Source organism: Rhincodon typus, chromosome 2, assembly GCF_021869965.1.
Source record: "Rhincodon typus isolate 14 chromosome 2, sRhiTyp1.1, whole genome shotgun sequence".
NCBI lineage: Eukaryota > Metazoa > Chordata > Chondrichthyes > Orectolobiformes > Rhincodontidae > Rhincodon > Rhincodon typus.
Window position 1 is genome coordinate 122,749,742 of NC_063333.1, and position 21,187 is coordinate 122,770,928.

Consider the following 21,187-nt stretch of genomic DNA (forward strand, 5'->3'; position numbering starts at 1 on the left):
AGCTGATGTTTTGGGTCGAGGCCCTTCTTGAAGAAGGGTCTCGAACCGAAACGTCAGCTTTCCTGCTCCTCTGATGCTGCTTGGCCTGCTGTGTTCATCCAGCTCTATACCTTGTTATCTCAGATTCTCCAGCATTGGCAGTTCCTACCATCTCTGTGACTATCAGGTCTGCCAGCCAGAAACTATATTCTTGTAAATCTAGCACTGATTACTTTTCAGCTACGAGTATTAGCTACTAATCTTGACTTTCATTAGTAGGACCAGATTCCTATCCCACCTGTGAGTTCAAGTGCACTGTTCACATTTGAACTACTCAGTGACTACCACCTCAAAAGTCTTTTTTTCTCTCTTCTTCTCCAGACACTCCATTGCAAAATGCAGATTAGCAGGAATAACAGGCAAATATTCATTACCTTTTTTTCTCATGTGTTTGCCTATTAATGCCCATAGGAAAAATAATTGTACCAACTCAAATTGTAAACAAAAAATAACCTATTTAGCTTATCCCCTAATCATTTGTGCTACGTTACTAAAATAAGGCATTTGAGTAAAGAGACCCTGAAGTGCAGGTTCATAGCTCCTTGAAAGTGGAGTCACAGGTAGATAGGACAGTGAAGAAGGCATTTGGTGTGCTTGCCTTTATTGGTATAGGAGTTGGGAGGTCATGTTGTGGCTGTACAGGACACTGGTTAGGCCACGATTGGAGCATTGCGTGCAATTTTGCTCTCCCTGCTACAGGAAGGATGTTGTGAAACTAGAAAGGGTTCAGAAAAGATTTACAAGGATGTTGCCAGTGTTTGAGGGTTTGAGCTATAGAGAAAGGCTGATTAGGCTGGGACTATTTTTCCTGGAGCATTGAAGGCTGAGGGGTGATCGTCTCAAGGTTTATAAAATCATGAGGGGGACGGATGTGGTAATTAGGCAAGGTCTTTACCCAGGGTGGGGGAGTCCTAAACTAGACAGCGTAGGTTTAAAGTGAGAGGGGAAAGATACAAAAGAGACCCAAGGGGCAACTTTTTCATGCAGAGGGTGGTGCATGTATGGAACGAGCTGCCAGAGGAAGTGGTGGAAGCCGGTATAATTACAATATTTAAAAGGCATCTGGATGGGTATATGAATAGGTAGGGTTTAGAAGGATATGGGCTAAATCTGGCAAATGGGACTAGGTTTATATAGGATATCTGGTCGGCCTGGACAAGTTGGACTGAGGAATCTGTTTCCGCACTATACATCTCTATGACTCTATGAATTACACTTTACTAAATTATACTCAAAGTTTCAGGCTGTAAGCTAAAATAATTAGGGACAAGATAACAATTGTGTGGTTGCAACATTCCTGAGGAGGTTATGGTAAAATATTTACTGCTTTATGCAAATAACATACAGTAAGCATTTTATTATCCGGAGTGTGCCAACTCATCAAATATTCCAGATAATCAAGAGGTCCACATTATCAATGTAAAAACACATATTCAGCAATGGAAACACAATGTAGGGGGTATACACATCACTGCTATACTTAATTTACAGCATAAGTCACTGGAATAATAATGAAGCTTTGCCTTAAATAAAACTTATCGGCAGAGATAACAAGGTATAGAGCTGGATGAACACAGCAGGCCAAGCAGCATCAGAGGAGCAGGAAGGCTGATGTTTCGGGCCTAGACCCTTCTTCAGAAATGGGGGAGGGGAAGGGGGTACTGAAATAAATAGGGAGAGAGGGGGAGGCGGATAGAAGATGGATAGACGAAAAGATAGGTGGAGAGGAGACAGACAGGTCAAAGAGGCGGGGATGGAGACAGTAAAGGTGAGTATAGGGGGGAGTTAGGGAGGAGATAGGTCAGTCCAGGGAGGATGGACAGGTCAAGGGGGCAGGAAGAAGTTAGTAGGTAGGAGATGGGGGTGGGGCTTGAGGTGGGAGGAGGGGATAGGTAGGAGGAAGGACAGGTTAGGGAGGTGGGGCAAGCTGGGCTGGTTTTGGGATGCGGTAGTGGGAGGGGAGATTTTGAAGCTTGTGAAGTTCACATTGATACCATTGGGCTGCAGGGTTCCCAAGCGGAATATGAGGTGCTGTTCCTGCGGGAGAGAGCCTCTCACTTGCACCCTCAACTGACTACTAAGACATCGCGGTATTTGAGAAGAAATTGACTCGAAATTGAATCAATTTGATATTTCGTGTGGCCATTTGATTGAACAACAAACATATTTACATTAAGGTAAATAAATTTTAAGAACTATAACAATTGGACAGAATAATACAGTAAACTTTGCAATTTTTGAGGTGTATAATTTTTGCCAGTTTATCAAGAGTGTCAGTTCAAAAGGAGCCGGTTAAAGACAAAGTTTGCTGTAATTACATCGGTTGAGCTTCTTGTGTGTTTTATACCTGGGCATATTTAACACCTTTTATTACTGCATTAATTACATAATTAAGTCAACACAAAATATCTGTTGGTCTCTTAAAGTGTAGTCACACAATGTAGATATTTTAAATACAAATATGCATCTTGATTCACAGTTCGGGATGTGCAAGATTGATGCGCTGGATTATATTGAATGTTCAAGGCCAATCAGTTACAACCTGTCTTATTTTATCATTTTTGACATTGACCAAAATCCATTGCAGTAGAGCCTCAAAAGGTTTTTGCGACAGGTTTAGAGTGTGCTTAATGATTGCAGAAACTAAAGAATCATGTCATAATTAAAAGATGTGAAGTGATTTTTTCTTTTTCAATTCCCCCTCCTTTTATAGGTGTGTTAATGAGGAGATGGGAAGATGAAGTAGGGGGTTGGCAGAGAATAGCAAATAGTGTAGTTCTACAGACACTAACAGTCCTCCAAATAGTCCTCATATGTGAACTCAGCAATGAAAGTTAACAGCTATTATCAAGCTCAGTCTATCTCAAGTGCAGCTTAATGTTCAACAATAGAACAGCAACACTGAAGAGGAACCACAGCTAACTCTCCCTTGTCCTAATCCAAGGTTAATTTTAGCACTTCCATTATTATCCTGTTCAGGAGCAGAAACACAGTATAGGAGAAGGATCAAATTTAGAAATACAGTCTGCATGGCTCAACAACATATTATGTGCCTGCTTTCCAGATAAATCGTTTGTAAGATCATCAATTCTAGCAATAGTGAAATTTGGGGGAGACTGGTAGGATCAGAATCACTGTGGGCTCCTGATTTGCAAGCTTTTTATGCTTGTGAATTTGAAAATTATTCCTATTATGGTTATGACTCTGAAAATTATTCCTTTTACTTCCACAATTTTCCTTAATCATTCGAAGGATGCGAGCAATGCTAGCAAAGGCAGCATTTTTTTCTGCATCCCTAATTGTCTTTGAGAGGTGGTAATGAGTATATTCCATTTCAGTCTCATGTTGGGTGTTCATAGATAAAAGGAACTGGAGTTTTGTTCTTTTGTTGCTGCATTATCTGACCCTGAAGATCAATGGTACTGTTAATATATAACCTGTCTCTATAAGGAGCAGTTAAAGGTGGTTATACAGGATCAGACAATCTGGAACAATGGTTTCTCCAAGACCATTAATCCTGTGTTGACAAGCCATTGCAAAATGCGGAAATTCAACAGACTGATCAGCCATCTATTGGCATTTGATGCTGCTCTATTAGTCATGACACAAACAAATCCTTGGTGCACTGCATTAAGACCATAGTGGTTCATCACACTAAGTCAAACAAATGCTTCATATCCTTAAAAAGTTTGATGAAAAATGCTGCTTTAAGATTTGTGTGACCAGAAAATATAGCATTACAGGATTGCTATAGTCTGTGACATTCTTGAGGCAGCCGTACCTCGTGTCAGTAGGGATATAATTAGTGCCTTTTAGGTGGTTAGTTTTTCTTTGTTTCTTTTTCCATCCAACTGTGATTGTGAAGGCAGTTTTGTGATCTGAAGTCATGCCCACTGGGAACCAGAATTAGACTGCCAGAACTTATTTCACTTAGTACCTTATCAGCCATTGGAGAGCAGGAGATTTTAAGCCCATCTGTCTTGGCTTGATTTAAAGCCAGTTCCCGGAGGTAAATGAATAGCACCCAAACAGTGCGTTACCCACTGTCCTGGAGACTTCTTTTTGTTTAATGTCATCATGATACAACTGCTCACTTTGAGATAACTATTTCCAGTCATGCAAGTGAAAAAACAAGAAGCAAATTATTCCGGAAATATGTTTCAATAAAATGTTTCAACTTTGTTTCAATTTTACCTGTGCAAATTATAAAACGGTTGCCACATCACTGGTTGATGCTGCTACAGCTGCACATTTTCCTGAATCACATTGAATTAATATTTCTATTTCCCAGTGTTGTGTTTAGCTTTGCAAGACTCAGAGTGCCAATGCTAAGCAGCTCAATGTATCACATTGAATTGCAAGCACTTGCCAATCCAAATAAAACTGGTCAAAGACTAGAATGTTGATCATATATTGTATCTACAAGCCACCAGAAAACTCTGAAATAATATCACCCCCTTTCAACTGTTCTGGTTTACAGTTCATGTGTGTTTATCATATTCTTCAAATGCTACATTGCCTCAATTTTATAAGAAAGGGTGATAAGAAGATTTAATCATATTTTACAAAGATTAGTGAATGTACAGAATATCCCATCCCTCTTCCCTGCCGGCCTTGCTATACAGAGAATAGGGGCTGTTTCAGCAAATTTAGGACAGAGCCAGATAATAAGTATCTAAAACAAAATCTGATGTGTGTGCCCTGAGAGCTACTATGGAATGTGGTGTTGCTGAAACTAGAAAGGTAAAGGTCACAATGCATTTATTGCTCCTGCACATCCCTTATTACCACAGCAGGAAAAAAAACAATGCAGTGCCTCAAACAGAGAGATGTATTACCTAGTCATTATTTATTTTGATGTCCACTTACAGCTATTAACTTGAAATTTTTTGCTCAATTCTAGTCAATTTCTGTTCATATTTGAACAGTGTTGTATTTGTATTGAATGTTATCCTCTGTATGTTTGTCCTAAAGTTAGGGATTAAGTTATCAGTTAGGTCATGCAGATTTATTGACTGAGCATTTAAACACAGGTGACAGAGCCCAATAACAATGAATTAGATTAAGAGAGTCGACAAAGCAGCTAAACAAAATGAAACTTTTTGTTGTGTTTCTCCAACCAGCTCTCTCATGTTTATGCTTCCAGCACAGAACCGGGAGTACACTTTATTCACGATTTGGATGTCTGTCCTATAAGACTTGCCCAAAACTGAGATTGCGACTGGCACTGCAATTTCATCTCTAAGCCAAATGCCATCCTGACTTGGAACTATTTTACTATTGCTTCAGTTTGCCTCAGTTGGGTCAAAATCCTGGAAGTCCTTTTCCTAACAGCTCTGGGGGTGTATCTACCCTTCATAGCTTGCAGCAGTTCAAGAAGTTCATCACCACCTTCCTAAGTGAAACCAGGGATAGGCAATAAACCACCAGCATTTACAGCACACGAACAGATAAAAAAAACAACCTCTGTTTGAGGTTAATGATGATGGTTGGTGCAGGAATTGGAAGAAATTCAAATCAATACAATGGGGTGTTTGTATTAAAATATCTTGTTAGCACAGAACAGAGAGGAATACGGAACCCTAAAGTTTAATCTTGATAGTAGAAAGTAGAGTGAAAATAAAGCCACAAATACTTTGTTTAAAAAGGAACACCTTTAAATAGTTACACTGGTTTATTGTTGTATTTTCATTAATAAATCTTCTCCCAGAACTAATGAGGGAAGTAGTCATTTCTGGATCATGCTCACCTTTGATAAAGATTTATAGAACACTAAGACCAGAACAGGGCAGTGAAAAACAGTTTGATTCATCCCACATCACAGACAATACAGATTGAAAGTCAGTTAAGTGTAATTCAATTTAAGAACTTTGGTTCCACACATAGCCAAACATTTACTTCCCACTGAGTACTCATGAGGCAACTGCTCCCTGGAGGATATCAGTTACTTTGCACTGAAGGATCTTCCAGTAGTTCTACAGTGTTAAACTTAACCACGCAGCTTTTCCTTCTACGAATAAATTAAGCCAATGAAATGAAGTCTGTGATCCTATCTTTGTCAAGAACATTCTCTTTTAATTTTAAAAAAAAGTTGTAGGCAAAAAGGAAGACTATGCAATAAATTGGAAGTGAGTAGTTATAAGCACCTATGAGCCTCAATATAAATAGATCACATTGGTGGTGGCCAACTAAGGTTGACCCTATAATGTGTGTTCACGCCTCCATTCAATTTGAAAACCAATGTTACTTTGAATTGAGAGAAGTTGGTCACTCTATTTGAATTGGCAACACTGCATGACAGCATGGCTCAGTGGGAACATTCTCACCTCTGTGCCGGAAGATTATGCATTCAGGCCCTTTTGGACATTGCCAATAGAGTACACTGATTCCCCAGTGGAGTACTACACTGCCAAGATACTGACAAATCTTGTGCAGGCAACAGAGATCTCAGTCATTGGCTGGAGGGCTGATGAGAGCTCCATGCCATCAAGAAGTGCCAATCAGGCTATTGACACGTCAATCAAGTGCGCAGGGACATATGCCCTGCCAACTAGGATTTGCCAGTCAATCACAGTCTATTGATTCCACCGAACAATGGTTGCAACAACAGAGACAGTAGCTTTTTCTAGTATGAAGTGGCCACCTGAGGCTTTGGATTGAGGCGAGATCAAAGCACAGATGATTGTTGTTGGGGACAGGGTGGGAGGGATTTGGCAACAAAGATAGAAGGTGGTAACTCTCACATTTTCTTAAGCCAGGGTGCTTCAATCAGGCACCAAGTACCTTGAACAAGGGATTCTCCCTGCTCCCCTCTCCTCACACATCCCAGGAACGTACTAGCAATCCTACATGGGTTTTGTCTGCTATACTTTCTGTACAACAAGTCTCCATCTCACACTGGATGAATAGCAGCAGTGGTGGGTTGAAGCTCTTAAGTTATTGCCCACGTATGAGGGCCTTGATTGGCAGTGGGGCAGAAAGGCTGTCCACTGGTTTAATTAGGCAAGAAGACAGAGGGGTACCCACACCTGCCAACTGCCTGCTGGATTGAATGGCCTCTCTGCCAACAAAGTCACTGTGGTGGAGGGCATAAGATTCCATCTGCTGTCTCTTGGATTGCACGTTATACTGGAACCCTGCCTGCCCTTCCAAAGGGCATAACAAAAACCCTCATGTTCCTTCATGACTACATTAAAAGAAAATTAGTGGCATTTCTGTCAGTGTCATGGCATTTTGACAACTGGCATTCTTAAAATAGACCACTATAGTGGGAAGGCATTATCATACTGCTGTTTATAGGAATTAGCTGCACATAAATACTGTTGCACATTGCATGTTACAATAGAGACATTACATTTCAAGAGGTACTTAAATGGCTGTAAAGTGTTTTGGGACATACAGTCATAGAATCATATAATCTGGAAACAGATCTTTTGGTCCAACTAGTCTATGTTGACCAAGTTTCACAAGTTAAACTAGTCCCACCTGCTTGTGTATGGCCCATAACCCTTTTAAACCTTTCCTATTCATGTACCTATCCAAATGTCTTTTAAATGTTGTAACTATGCAGGCATCTTCCACTTCATTGGCAGTTCATTCCACATATGAACCCACTTTCTGTGTGAAAATGTTGCCCCACTGGTCCCTTTTAAATTTTCTCCTGAAAAATATGTCCTCTAGGTTTGAATTCCCCTACCCTTGGGAAAAGGCCTTTGCTATCACCCTGCCTATGCCTATCATGTTTTATAATGTAAATCTGTTCTGAACCCTTTCCAATATAATAATATCCTTCCTACAGTAGGGTGGCTGAGACTGTACGCAGTACTCCAAAAGTGGCCCAAACATAACAGGATGTCCCAACTCCTACATTCAATGGTCTAAGCAACGAAGGCAAGCGTGCTAAATCCCTTATCCTCAAAATAGTGAAAAGTGCTAATAAATGCAAATTTTATTTGTTTTATCAATATTATCAAGTCACCCACGAATATACGTTTTGAAGGATTAATTCATGCTAACCTGATCAATGGGCAGCTCCACCTGCGTTTGGTTATCTTCTTGAACTTCTGTTGCACCCATGGTCTCTGTTCTTTCCTCATAAGCTTTAAACACACAGCCTTTGGGAGCGAAAAGAAAGTGAAAATAGCTGAAATTTAACTGATGCCAGAGAATGTACAATGATACAACAGTGGCTACCTGTGGTGTAAGGCAAGAACTGCACCTCAGTTTTCAGCAACGGATGAAAAAACACTTCATAAGGATACCTGATCATCAGTTTGATCACGTTGAATGAACTTGGATAAAGAAAAGATCTTTTAAGGTGCTGGGAGAGACAAATGTGTAAATTTTCAATTCATGTTTGACAGAACATAATTGTTATTTATTATTTGAAGAAGTATGGATCAGTGAGAATGGAAAATACATTATCAAACTGATCCAACCAGTAATGATCACAACAGCAGGCTGTTATCACTATCTTGATACACTCTGAACGTAAATAGTGAAAATGGGCAGTACACAACATTGCTAGGCAAAATTGGAAACTCTTACATTTTTGCTGCAATTGTGTCTGTGCATTGGGGCCACTCTCCACATCTGCTTGCCTTTGCCTGTTTCCCACTATGGCTTTCTTTACCTCTCACACTTTCAATCACTGTTGTCGCTACGATCACAAAATTTGATTGTACAGTGCCTGTATTTTGGTGGCACAGGTAACCATTTTGGTAAGGGCATTAAGCACTAGTACAGGAAGAGTTGTTTTTAACTCATTCTCAGCATGTGATCTGCTAGCAGAATGCAGTTAATAGTCAACCACATTGCTGTGGGTCTGGAGTCACAAGTAAGGATGGCAGTTTCCTTCTCTAAAGAACATTAGTGAGCCAGATGGGGCTTTTTCAAATGACAACAGTTTCATGGTTATCATTAGACTCTTAATTCCAGATATTTGCCATGGGTGGGATTCAAATCCAGATGCCCATAATAGAATCTGTGTCTCTGGATTAGTAGTCCAGTAATAATATCATCAGGCCACCACCATCCCAATGCAACAGATGTACACAACAAAGAACGATCACGATGTGTAATGGTAAATTGATGTCATTGCTGAACAATTCAGCTAAGGTCCTCTCCTAACTTCACAAGGCTTCACATGCAGTCAGCAGCAGAAAAGATTTCCCACCAGTGCCAATTATATGGATTATCAACTACTTTCAGATCAGTCACTGATTGATTTCTACAACAGTCATAGAGTGTTACAGCACAAAAACACACCCTTTGGTCCAACTCATCCACGCAGACCAGGTTTCCCAAACTAAATTAGTCCCATTTGCCTACATTTGGCCCATATCCCTCTTAAATCTTGCCTATTCATTTATCTGTCCAAATGTCTTTTAAATATTGTAATTGTACCGACCTCTACCAATTCCTCTGGCAGTTCACTCCATATAAACACTACCCTCTGTGTGAAAAATTTGCCCTTCAGGTCACTTTTAAATCTTTCCCCACTCACCTGAAACCTATGGTTTTGAACTCCCCTACCCTCAGGAAAAGACCTTTGCTATTCACCTTATCTTTGCCTTTCAAGATTTTATAAACCTCTATAAGGCCACCCCACAACGTCCTACGCTCCACGGAAAAAAGTCCCAGCCTTATCCAGCCTCTCCTTATAATTCAAACCCTCCAGTCCAGGCAACATCCTTGTAAATCTTTTCTGTGCCTTTTCCAATTTAATAACATCCTTCCAATAGCAGGGTGACCAGAACTGTATGCAGTACTCCAAAAGTAGCCTAGCCAATGTCCTGCACAGCTGCAAGATGACATTCCAACCTGTAAACTCAATGTTCTGACTTATGACAGCACCTGTAACAGATGGCTTTTTCAACACCCTGTCTACCTGTGATGCCACTTTCATGGAACTATGTACCCAAACCCCTAGGTGTCTCTGTTCAACAACACTCCCCTGGGCCCTACCATTAACTGTGTAAGTTTGTCTTACCAAAACATAACACCTCACATTTATCTAAATTAAATTCCATCTGCCACTCCTCGCCCATTGGCCCAGCAAATCAAGATCCCATTGTATTCTTAGATAACTTTCTTCACTGGTCCACCATACCACTAATTTTGGTGTCATCCATGAACTTACTAACCATGCTTCCTATATGTTCATTCAAATGATTTATGTAAATGATGAACAACAATGGACCCAGCACCAATCCTTGTGGAACACCATTGGTCACAGGCCTCCAATCCGAAAAACAACCGTGTACTACCACACTATCTCATACCGTCAAGCCCATTTTGTATGTAATTGGCTAGCTCTCCCTGGATCCCATGTGATGTAACTTTACTAACCAATCTACCACGTGGAACTTTCTCAAAGGTTCATGTAAACAATGTCTACCACTCTGCCCTCATCTATCCTCTTGGTCATGTCCTCAAAAAACTCAATCAAGTTTGTGAGACACGATTTCCCATGCACAAAGCCATGCTGACTGTCCCTAGTCATTCCTTTCTTCTCCAAATGCATGTAGATCCTGTCTCTCAGAATCCCCACCACTGACTTCAGACTCAGCAGTCTGTAGTTGCCAGGCTTCTCCTTACAGCTTTTCTTAAATAAAGACACAACATTAGGCACCCTACAGTCCTCCAGCACCTCACCTGTGGCTGTAGATAATACAAATATTTCTGCTAGGGGCCTGGCAATTTCTTCCCTAGCTTCCCACATTTCCTGGGATACACTTGATCAGGTCCCAGGGATTTATCTACCTTTTTCCATTTCAAGACCTCTAGCACCTCCTCTTCTTTAAGGTGGACTGTTTTCAAGACATTACTATTTATTTCCCCAAGGACCCTAGCTTCCATGTCTTTCTCCACAGTAAATACTGACACAAAATATTCATTTCGTATCTCACCCTTCTCCTGTGGTTCCACACACAAACAGCCTCATCAATACATAAGGGGCCCTATCCTCTCCCTAGTTGGTCTTTGACTGTCAATGTACTTGTGGAATCTCTTTGGATTCTCCATAACCTTATCTGCCAAGTCTATTTCACATTCCCTTTCTGCCCTCCCAATTTCCCTCTTAAGTCTCCTTGGGTGACGTGAAGGGGTCTTTGTTTCACATATGATATTTACTATAGCTCAGTATAGAATATAAATCACATCCTTTGATTCATCATTCATCCTTTGTTTCTGTTTAGTATTATATCTCATTGAAGAATACACACAAATTTTCCAGCTATCTAAAAGTCTTATTGTATGCTTTTTAATGCATCACAGCCTTGTTTTGACAGATGTCAAAATATTTGCCAGTATCGAACAGCAGTTTGCAATCTTAGCCACCTCAATTTATGCAAATCAATTCTATTGAAATATTACCTCTCGAGGATGATAAACTTTAAATTGATTACCTTTACTTCCTTGGGGATTTCCCCTCAAGACCAATAAGACCAACAGGCAAGCATGAACAATGACATATCACAACATCATTAATTGTTTTCTTTTTCTATTTAAAAGCTCCCAGTGAATGATATCTTCATAGGATTAAGAATTGTTGGTCTAATTGTCCAACTGTAATAAACTTGGAACTGAAGAAGTTGCTACTTCCAAATCACTGACTTCCTATTGTTCCACATGCTGTGTTGTTGAGTTCCTCATGGGTAGCAATCTTTCAAAATTATGAACTGTTTAGAACTTTCCATTTTATGTTCTAGTATCACTTTTAGAAGCACCTGTAAAAGTCAGGCACTGTTGCTGAAATATAAATGACTCTCTGGAGTTGTAAATTAAGTTTTATATTTGTATGATGCCAAATAATCTGATAAGTCTCTATAATTTTGAATAAATGTTTTAAAAGAATTCATTGCATTCACTTATATAAATGAGTTAGGTCCCAATCTTTATTTCTCCTCTCCTGATTTGCTGTCTCTGACAGTTCTTCAATGTGACTGGCTGCCTACTCACTTTAATGATATCAGTGTTGTTGAACATTTGAAGATGCCTTTGACTTAGTACCTTATTCAAACTAACATGAGGAAATGGAAAATCCATACAATAATGATTGCTTGATCTTTGTAGGCAATTTTCTTCACAGTCAGCTGTGAGCAGTATTGCTTTACCAGCGACCGCAAAATCTGGGTCAAGAAGCCAGGTTAACACCAGAATGGCTTCTCTTCCATTGACACTTTAGAACCAAATGAACTAGATACAGAATTTTGGGCAAGTTAATCACACAAAAGCCACCCAAAGATTTTCCCATGTTCTAAGTAACACCTAATCACAAGAGCTGATAACACTACCCAATTAAAAGATCTAAGAATACCTTAACATTTTGTGCTTAAATCATGGGAGTTTCTGGAATTTTCTCATGTTTGTTCATGGATGTGGGTGCTGCTAGCTGGGCCAGCATTTATTGTCCATCCCTCATTGCCCAGAGGGCAGTTAGGAGTCAAGAACATTGCTGTGGGTCTGGAGTCACATGTAGGCCAGACCAGGTAAGGATGACAGGAGAGATAATTATTCCTTTCTCAGCAGAGAGAAGCAAGCCATGCAAGCAAGCATCTTCACTTTGATTGCAGAGAGAACAAGCATTTTCAACATGATTGCTGAGCGAGCAAACATGTTCATATTGATTGTAGAGTGAGGAAATATCTCCATCTCGATTACAGAGTGATCAAGGATCTTCAGCTCGATTACACAGTCAGCAAGGATCTTCACTTCAGTTGCAGAATGAGTAAACATTCTCACTTCAACTGCAGAGCAAGCAAAACACCTTAACATAATGACAGAGTGAGCAAGCATCTTCACCTCGATTATAGAGTGAGCAAGAATCTTCACCTCAATTGCAGAAGGTGTAAGCACCTTTAGGGCGGCATGGTAGCTCAGTGGTTAGCACTGCTACCTCATAGCATCAGGGTCCCAGATTCGATTCCACTCCCAAGTGAATGTGTGGAGTTTGCACATTCTCCCCGTGTCTGCATGGGTTTCCTCCGGGTACTCTGGTTTCCTCCCACAGTCCAAAGATGTGCAGGTTAGGTGGATTGGCCACACTAAATTACCCATAGTGTCCAGGGATGTGCAGGCTAGGTGAATTAGTCATGGGAAATGCAGGGTTACAGGATAGGGTAGATGGATGGGCCTGGTAAGGATGGTTTTCGAAGGATCGGAGTGGATTTGATAGGCCGAATGGCCTGCTGTAGGACTTCTACCACAATTGCAAAGCAAGCAAGCTTCCCTGTGGTGCAATATTGATGGCACACAAGTCACTTTGTAGCAATTCTAAGGTGTCTTAAAACCAGAAAGGATTCCACTCTTTCAATCATGTGTAATCATACTCAGTGTCTCATACAGATCAATACCTGGGGTCAAGAACCCTTCATTCTGCAGTAGTCCACAGTTCCATTTCCATTTGAACTACAACACTATCTAGAGGGTGTCTTAGGGATAGTAGGAACTGCCGATGCTGGAGTCTGAGACAACAAGTTGTAGAGCTGGATGAATACAGCAGGCCAGGCAGCATCAGAGGAGCAGGAAAGCTTACATTTCGGGTCTGGACCCTTCTTCAGAGGGTGTCTTACTGGGGACAAGGGCTACATGCTGACCACCTGGCCATGATTCATGGCCTGGGCCACTATGGAGCTCACCACAGCACTTGCCATAATTCACAGTGGTATTTTACATGCTGCAAAAGATTGTCACCATGCAGACTCTATCAGTGTCACCAGGTATATGGCAAGCAGCTAAAGAGGAACAGCAAGGCAAACAAAGAGCAAGAAGAACAGGAGGAGTAAGATGAAAGTGGTGTGTGGGAGGGAGGAGGACAAAGTGGGAAAACATCCCACAAGCCCCTTTTCTTGTTGGCTTGTCGTGATTGGTTCAATTGACAGCAGTATCAGTGAATGCAATCCCAATTCCCTGTCCAACAACCATCCTACACTTTAAGAGATAGTAGGAACTGCAGATGCTGGAGAATCCGAGACAACAAGGTGCAGGGCTGGATGAACACAGCAGGCCAAGCAGCATCATAGGAGCAGAGAGGCTGACGTTTCGGGCCTAGACCCTTCATCAGAAAAGGGGGAGGGGAAGGGGGTTCTGAAATAAATAGGGAGAGAGTGGAAGGCGGATAGAAGAGGGATAGAGGAGAGGATAGGTGGAGAGGAAACAAACAGGTCGAAGAGGCGGGGATGGAGCCAGTAAAGGTGAGTGTAGGTAGGGAGTTAGGAAGGGGATACGTCAGTCCAGGGAGGACGGACAGGTCAAGGGGGCGGGATGAAGTTGGTCGGTAGGAGATGGAGGTGCGGCTTGAGGTGGGAGGAGGGGATAGGTGGGAGGAAGAACAGGTTAGGGAGGCAGGGACGAGCTGGACTGGTTTTGGGATGCGGTAGGGGGAGGGGAGATTTTGAAGCTTGTGAAATCCACATTGATACCATTGGGCTGCAGGGTTCCCAAGCGGAATATGAGTTGCTGTTCCTGCAACCTTCGGGTGGCATCGTTGTGGCACTGCAGGAGGCCCAGGATGGACATGTCGTCTGAGGAATGGGAGGGGGAGTTGAAATGGTTCGCGACTGGGAGGTGCAGTTGTTTATTGCGAACCGAGCGTAGGTGTTCTGCAAAGCGGTCCCCGAGTCTCCGCTTGGTTTCCCCGATGTAGAGGAAGCCACACCGGGTACAGCGGATGCAGTATACCACATTGGCAGATGTGCAGGTGAACATCTGCTTGATGTGGAAAGTCTTCTTGGGGCCTGGGATGGGGGTGAGGGAGGAGGTATGGGGGCAGGTGTAGCACTTCCTGCGGTTGCAGGGAAAAGTGCCGGGTGTGGTGGAGCTGGAGAGGAGTGTGGAGCGGACAAGGGAGTCACGGAGAGAGTTGTCCCTCCGGAAAGCAGATAAGGGTGGGGAGGGAAAGATGTCTTTGGTAGTGGGGTCGGATTGCAGATGGCGGAAGTGTCGGAGGATGATGCGTTGGATCCGGAGGTTGGTGGCGTGGTACGTGAGGACGAGGTGGATTCTTTTATGGTTCTTATTGCGTGGACGGGGTGTGAGGGATGAGGTGCGGGAGATGTGGAAGACACGGTTGAGGGCGTTCTCGACCGCCGAGGCGGGGAAGTTACGGTCCTTGAAAAACGAGGACAACTGAGATGTACGGCAGTGGAATGCCTCATCCTGGGAGCAGATGCGGCGGAGGCGAAGGAATTGGGAATAGGGGATAGCATTTTTGCAGGAAGGTGGGTGGGAGGAGGAGTATTCTAGGTAGCTGTGGGAGTCGGTGGGCTTGAAATGAATATCGGTTTCTAGGTGGTTGCCCGATATGGAGACACTTTAACATCCTTTTGTCACTGACATTACAGCATCTCCTGGTCAGAATGCTAAAGTAAAGCCACCAAATTCCAAAATGATCTAAATTGAAAATGATCCAAAATCACCCTTATGCAGTCCCTCAGTGCCAACTTTCCTTGTACATTTGCCTGACTTGGTGTTCCTATACAGTGCTACCTTGGTGGCTGCAACATGGTCCAACACGACTGACTTGCAGTGGAATGTGACTGCAGATGACCTGGCAGGATGCCTTTAAGCAGTGGCGGCAGTCTGGTTGAATGAGAGTGCACAGCAAAGGCATTCCTGCAGTGGTGGTGGTGGGAGGGTAAATATTATCATCTTGAGGGAGTGCAGCAGGTTTGTGCTACATCAAACACTGCCACAGCACAGTGCTTCAGCAATCCCAGCAAACTTCTGTCAGATGGGTTGTTGGTCTGCTGCGAGAGCCTGCAAGCCCCTTTACATACTGGTATCTACAGCTACTTTGGCAATTGTTTGAGATAACATGGCAGCAGGCTAAACGTACATGATATCTGTCTGAGCTTCCTCTGCACTACCCAGCCATTATGTGGCTTCTGCTTTTAAGTACTCTAGCTTAGCTTTTAAGTGGTTAACCTTGCACTACCTTGAACCTCTGGCCAGAGGTACGCAGCCACTCAACTGTGCATTTAGTGTTGGCTCCAGCCAACTATCATGTAAATTAACAGGCTGTATGTTTGCCTGCAACCTGCATCAGAAGGAACAGACTTCGCAATCTCTGCACCAGCTCTGGGGGCTATTGAAGTTGTTCACCAAAGTTCTACAGTTGCTTGCAAACTCCATTTTTCTGATAAGGAATTATGTAAGAACAGCCGCTGATCCAATATTGCCTGGTTTATACTATTGTTCAAAATCACAACTGTCCATTTCTATTTGAATTCACTTGAATATTATGAACAATTGAATGTTGTAGTGAATAAAGTGTCATTGAAGGTAACAAAGTAGTAGATACTAAGTCAAAAGTGCCCCAGTTGTCTCTATCTGTGAGCTACATCAGGGTGAAGTGGTGTTGTAGTGGTATTTCCATTAGACTAGTAATTCAAAGCCCCAGGCTAATATTTTGAGGACATAGCTTCAAATCGCACTACGGCATTTGTGAAATTTGAATTTAATGAAATTCTGGAATTAAAAGCTTGTCTAATGCATTTTGTATAGCCATTGTTGATTTTGTAAAGAACCATCTGGTTCACTAGTGTCATTTAGGGAAGGAAAACGGCCAACATTCCCTGGTCTGGCCCAAATGTGACTCAGGCCCACAGCTATGTGGTCAACTCTTAACTGCTCTCCAAAATGGTCTAAAAAGCCATTTATTTCAAGGATAACTAGAGCTGGACTACAATTGCTAGCGTTGCCAGTTACCCCCAACATCTCACACAGAAAGAGAAAGTGAGAGAAGAATGCAAGGAAGAGGTAATTCTGCAATTTTGCATACTAAGCGAGATGAAGTGCAGATCATAGCATAGGGGATAAAAAAGTAAAAAAGAAAGTGATCCAGGCTTTTACAACTATAAAGGTATGTGAAGAGCACTCTTTGTGTGTTCAAGGTCAGAATGAAAAAAGCAAGACAGCACTCAAAGCAGAGAAAATTGTAAGTAAATTGTACACTTGTCGAGATCTTGCTGACCCTGTAGGTGTACAAAATTGCATTTACTTCATTGTCCATTGCATGAAAATTGCTAGATTACTAACTGTGTGTTCTGATCCTCTCCTATTGTTGGTCATGTCTACCCAAAGAGACAGCGCACTAATATAGTAGCAACATGAGGTACAAAAGATATAATTAAAATTTAATTTCAGGAGCCACACCAAATTTGGAACAACTCCCATTCTACCATCATGTAGCTGCACAGAAGCAATCAGTAGCATATAATTATCCTTGTCCCCAAAAGTAATCTTAGCCTGACTGGTCAGGGGTTTTCCAAATAGCCCTGACTTCAACATTTCAATTTTCTTACTGCAGGTGATTTATTCTCTCTAAAGTACATCAAAATACAATTAAATTGGGAAACTATTGTTGATGTAGCCTCTGCAGTCTGGAACTATGAAATCTAGAAGCACCAGTTGTCCTATATACAATTCTTAGTTTCACTACTGATGGCATAGTATCAGTCCTGGGCCCACTGGATCAATGCCAGCAAATAACAAGGGTCAGGTGGTGAACCCAAAGTGCACTTTAACCTTAGGAAATAGTATTATCAGTGAGTGTTGAGCAGGCCTAGGACACTTTTGTGCAGTGGAAGAGACAGGCAAGTGTAAGTCAGTGATGGACTGACATGTCTGGAGTTCTAGAAAAACCAGCAGGTGGTGCATCTGAGCAGAAAGATGAGTGGCATCTTCAAAATTGGCTATGTTTCTGTCCTGTCTAGCTGTTGTACAGCAGGTTCCTCACTCTCAGGTGTTACTCAATTTTATTCAGAATCCCTGTGCATGGATCAATTGGGTCAATAGGCTGAAAAGTGGCAGATGGAGTTTAATTTGGATAAATGCGAAGTATTGCATTTTGGTAAAACAAGCAAGGGCAGGACTCATACAATTAAAAGTAGTGTTGTACAACAGAGAGACCTAGGGGCTCAGATACATAATTCTTTGGCCTTTGAGTATAGGAGTTGGGACGTCATGTTGAGGTTGTACAAGATGCTGGTGTGGCCTCTTCTGTAGTGCTGTGTCCAGTTCTGAATGCTCCATTACAGGAAGGATATTACTAAGCTGAAGAGGGTTCAGAAGAGATTTACCAGGATGTTGCTAGGCATGGAGGGTTTGAGTTATGGGGAGAGGCTGAATAGGCTGGGACTCATTTTTTACTGAGCTTAAGAGGTTGAGGGGTGACTTTATAGAGGTTTACAAAATCATCAGCAGCGTAGATAAGGTGAATGGTAGGTGTCTTTCCTCCAGTGTGGGGGATTTCCAGACCAGGGGACATACTTTTAAGGTGAGAGGAAAAAGATTTAAAAAAGACATGGGGGAAATTTATTTTCAAAGAGATGGTTCATGCGTGGAATGAACTTCCAGAGGAAGTGGTGGATGTGGGTACAGTTACAACATTTAAAAGACATTTTGATAAGTACATGAATAGAATAGAATTGCCACTATTGTCACATGCACTCAAATGAGTGCGTTGAAAAGTTTGTAATGTCTGGTACACAATTATTTCTAGCTTAGACTTATGATTAGGTATTCTAACGTTATTATATAATCCAGAAAATTCCAAAATCATTGACAAAGCATGCTGGATTGGAGAGGCTACACTGCATATGCATTTGTGATTGAAAAGTCTGTCATGTACAAGGTCAGAAATCAGAACTGGCACTAGAAAAATACAACAATCGGAGGACAGCAATGAGTGACCAGCTGAGGGGTAAACACACATACCCATGGCTGATTCTTTATAAGAGGGGGTCTTCAGCAGAAGTCTGCTAATTCAGAGTGGATAATCCCAGGCTCTTTGAATGTCACCAGTTACATCAGATACTAGCTACTGGGTTGCTTCCACATAATAAACCTTTAATATGGCAGCCACACTTCCTCAGAAAATGCCCGTCTCCAGTGAAAACCAATAGAACACACTGAAAGCCAGTGTCATGACTGAAACCATAAGATCATAACCCTTAGCATCAACATAATGCACAAATGCATTCCATCACATTCTGGACAATTCACATACATGCTAGAAGTTGTCAATGAGTTGAAGAAAACACTGTCCTGCGCCTGGTCAAACTATGCCAACTATGCCATGAGTGTTAGTAGGTAGCGTGACTTTATTCCCAGGACCTTCAGATAAATGGGTCTAGTTTAGTTTGGGAAACTCAGTTGACACAGATGAGTTGGACTGAAGAGTCTGTTTCTGTGCTGTATGACTCTACGACTCTATATAATTGGATGTGCTAACTGTGCTGCATGACACAGAACACTTTCTAGTACTTTGCAGGTTATCCACAGATATCCATAGCATACAATACTGCCAAATAACTCCATCTATAGTGACCCCTTGGTCTCTACCGTCTTGAAAAGGCATCAAATGTAGTCGAGATCACCCAGGCTTCCTTCCCTGGAGGATAAGTGATGTTGAGACGTGTGAAAGATCCAAAACAGAAGTTGTCGAAAAAGCTCAGCAGGTCTGGCAGCAAATGTGAAGAAAAATATCTGAGTTAACGTATCGGGTCCAGTGACCCTTCCTCAGAACGGTCCTGATTTACAGCATCCACAGTTCTTTCGCTTTTATTATGTGAAAGATCCAGTTGAGTGAGTGACTGCGTAACACACTCATTTAGATGACTACCTTCAGCATAGCACTCGTGCTTGAATTGCACCTGAAAAGCTGATCGACGATCACTAATCCTTTCTTAAAGATAGTAATTGATGGACAATAGATGCAGAAAGGAACATCTCAATTCATAATCCTTAGTGAAGGATCAACTGAAGATCTGCAGAAGAAAATCAGACCTTTTCCAGTCTGTCATTGCCTGACCTGCATGGTGAAATCCTTGCTCCTGGTGGAGTCAATGAGAAGTGGTATCAACACGCAGTCTTCACTGTCACTGATAAGAACCACCTCCATTCTGTAAACATTCTGATTGAGGGTACTAGAGTGTAAAAGCAGAGGAAAACCATTTTGTCAAAAGTGATGTTGCAAAGATATATTTTTTGATTTTTCTGTAATTTTAATTGTGGACTGAACCTGGAAAAGAACTATTTCAAAATCAAAGATTGCTGGAGGATTGCTGCAAGCTTTTGAAAGGAAGTTACCTAACTCTCATTGCAAGCACTGTTGACAAGCTGTTGCTTTAAACAGTAGTAGGAGAAGGTGCAGACAAGATGGAGCCAAGGGTATGTACAAATGGAGACTTAGCTGACAATAAAAGCTGACTGGTCTATGAACTAGTGACCAGATGTCAATGACAAAGGCCTTCTGCCTGCCAACAACAACATGATTGTATCTCACTGGGACATGATGGCCTAGCAGTATTATCACTAGGTTGTTAATCCAGAGACCCAGGTAATGTCCTGGGGACCCGGGTTTGAATCCTATCATGGCAGATGGTGGAATTTGAATTCAATTTTTAAAATTCTGGAATTAAAAGTCTAATGATGACCATGAACCTATTGTCAATCATCGGAAAAACCCAAGTGGTTCGCTAATGCTCTTCAGGGAAAAGAAACTGCCATCCTTACCTGCTCTGGCCTACAGGTGACTCCAGACCCACACCAATATGGCTGACTCTTAACTGCCCTCTAGGTAACTAGGGATGGGCAATAAATGCTGGCTTCGCCAGCAATGCCCTCATCCCATGAATGAATAAAAAAGAATTTTAGAAAAGGTAGCTGAATAGCTTGGAGTTAGGAACAAGTTAGGGAGAAGCGATCAGATCTCCACTAGCTCAGGAACTGTGTCTATTTTCTGCAGCAAAATCCTCCTTAAGCTTGAAATAAAAGGTTTATTCATCCTTCAGCAGTTGCTATAAGTATGGCTTGTAATTAGTAAATCAGAGATCTTTTATAAGCATGAATTAGCTGTCCTGTGCCACTTATAAACCAGTGAAAGCATCCACAAAAGGAAGACCATAAAGCAGTGCTCTAAATAGAACAAGAACCATCACAGCAGATCCTATGAACAGAGAACACTGAACTGCTTTCCTACCTTTTCCTTCCATCAATAACACCCATGTGTTTTTTCTTGCCAGTGTTTGCCTATGAGACCGTGTGTGTGTGTGTGTGTGTGTGTGTGTGTGTGTGTGTGTGTGTGTGTGAAAAGTGTGAGAGTGTGTGTGCACACGCACGTGTGTGTCAGAGAGACAGTGTG

General features: G+C 41.9%; 1 protein-coding gene across 1 annotated transcript in view; it reads right to left on the bottom strand.

Annotated features, from left to right (window-relative positions):
- The window catches only part of LOC109914884 (doublecortin domain-containing protein 2-like), a 173,971-nt gene that overhangs the window by 32,622 nt on the left and 120,162 nt on the right, over positions 1–21,187 (bottom strand). Inside the window, exon 8 of the mRNA XM_048612682.1 lies at positions 8,056–8,153. Within this exon, the coding sequence (XP_048468639.1) occupies positions 8,056–8,153 (98 nt within the window). The remainder of the gene's footprint in view (positions 1–8,055; positions 8,154–21,187) is intronic.